The sequence below is a fragment of the Camelina sativa genome, chromosome 4 (genome assembly GCF_000633955.1).
Source record: "Camelina sativa cultivar DH55 chromosome 4, Cs, whole genome shotgun sequence".
Taxonomy (NCBI): Eukaryota; Viridiplantae; Streptophyta; class Magnoliopsida; order Brassicales; family Brassicaceae; genus Camelina; species Camelina sativa.
This window is the reverse complement of record NC_025688.1, coordinates 21,787,564-21,789,356: the sequence shown is the minus strand read 5'-3', so window position 1 is coordinate 21,789,356 and position 1,793 is coordinate 21,787,564. Positions and strand designations below refer to the sequence as shown.

The window sequence follows — 1,793 nt, the reverse complement described above, 5'->3', positions numbered from 1 at the left end:
CAGAGCCAGCATAAGGGCAAGTGTAAGGCCTAAACCGGCAGTGCTGCTCGTGCTTAAGCTTGCTGTAGTAAGGAAAAATGTCATGACACCCCAAATTTTGGTATCGGCATGGAACTTCCAAAGACTCTGCAACTTTCTCAAGAGCTAAGCATCTTATGTTACCAAGCTCATAGCGACATGTAGGGCAAGTGTTCTGCACTCTCACTTTGCAGTTTGAACATAATGTGTGGCCATTTGGACACTGTAGAATTTAAATTAAAAAAAAAAAATGTTAAGAACATGTAACATTGCAAGTACAAAACTTTTAAAGCTCACATGTTTCTGACCTGATGAATTGGAGGGTACATTAAATTTGTACAGACGGGACATTCAAGAAGCTCATAAACACCATTGTTAGAATGGATGCCATATTTACCAATCCCTGCACCACCTGGTTTTGTAGGTTTGCTATTATTAACTTCCACTTTCGCTGTTTTAACCTCATAATCCATTCCCGTTGAATTAGATTCCAAGACTTCTTTCAAAGCACTGCCTCCAGGAGCCATGGTGTCCCCTTATTCAATCAAACCTTGTTTCTCACTTAGATCAGATGATTACTCCTCTTGGATAGATTTGTTGTTCTGCAGGAGGAAAAAGGAATCAAGACCAATTATAAGTCAAATTAACATCAAAGACAGGCTTACACATATAGTTTATAAATTGAGAAGAAGAAGAAGAAGAAAAAAGTAGATTAAGGGGGGCAGATACTTAGTTAAGAAGATCAAGTCTTTTAACTTTATCTCTGGGATCTGTTTATAGAGCTTCCTAAGCAACAAAGAATAAAAATAAGATAAAAAAAATTTAAAAAGAAAACATACATTTGAAGCAAAACATTAAATGCACTTTCAGATAGGTAAACAAATCAATAGGCCTCTCAAGCTATGAACAATGCTAAAAAGCTTAGACCTCTGTGCACATTCCAATGACTTTTGACAGTAAACAGTAAATCAATCACAGGACTATCAAACATCAAAACAGATTACAATTAAAACCTCTTTTTTTCTCTTTTCAATCTAACTAAACATGAAAATAGATCTAACCAGAACAAGAATCAACGAATCTAAAAACCTATGACACAGCTAACCAAAGATCGTGCAAGCAAGGTTTAACATTTTCGCCATTATATTTTTAAAAAGTTGAATTTTCAAACCAAGTTTTTAGCAGAAACCTATAGAGAAAACGGGTGTTTGTAAAATGCAAAATCTCAACATTATTATCTTTGTCTCTTTTGACCCTATGAAACAATTTCAAACAAACCATTCATCATCATTAACAAAAACGATTCAGATACAATAAATAAATTTAATGACATTTCGAGATATATTTCCCAAAAGCTATAGATTCGTCACACGAAGGCTACCCCCAAACACCGACCCGAGAATCCGACACGAAACCCAATTTCGGGATTAGATGATTCTCGATATCTTGTTCCAGATTTCAAAATTCAAAACCCCAAATTCAAAACAAGGAGAAGAAGTTTTTTAAAAAAAAAATTAATTACCCGGAAGAAAAAAAGTTCCAGACTTGGGCGTTCTCGCGTGGTTTTTGATTCAGATTCAAATTTAAGACGAGAGATCGTGAGATTAATTGAGGAGAAAACAAAAAAAAATTGGGGATTAGTGAGAAATGAAAAGAGAAGGGAGGAGAGGGAAGAGGAGGCTGGGTTTGGTTGTGTTGTGTTCTGTCTTGTTCGTATCGGCGAAGAAAGCCATTAATGGTGGTGGTCTCTGTTTTGTCTTTATTATTCCTCACTT

At 35.6% G+C, this 1,793-nt stretch overlaps 1 protein-coding gene across 3 annotated transcripts in view; it reads right to left on the bottom strand.

The window, feature by feature from the left end:
- The window catches only part of LOC104781711 (E3 ubiquitin-protein ligase SINAT2), a 4,283-nt gene extending 2,511 nt beyond the window's left edge, over positions 1-1,772 (bottom strand). The window contains exons 1-3 of one of the 3 annotated variants that reach the window (XM_010506439.2): positions 1,541-1,772; positions 748-804; positions 480-620 (exon numbers count right to left, since the gene is read on the bottom strand). In XM_010506439.2, coding sequence (XP_010504741.1) covers positions 480-545 — 66 coding nt within the window. In that variant the 5' untranslated portion in view covers positions 546-620; positions 748-804; positions 1,541-1,772. The remainder of the gene's footprint in view (positions 1-479; positions 621-747; positions 805-1,540) is intronic. The other 2 variants (XM_010506441.2, XM_010506440.2) reach the window with 2 other exon arrangements.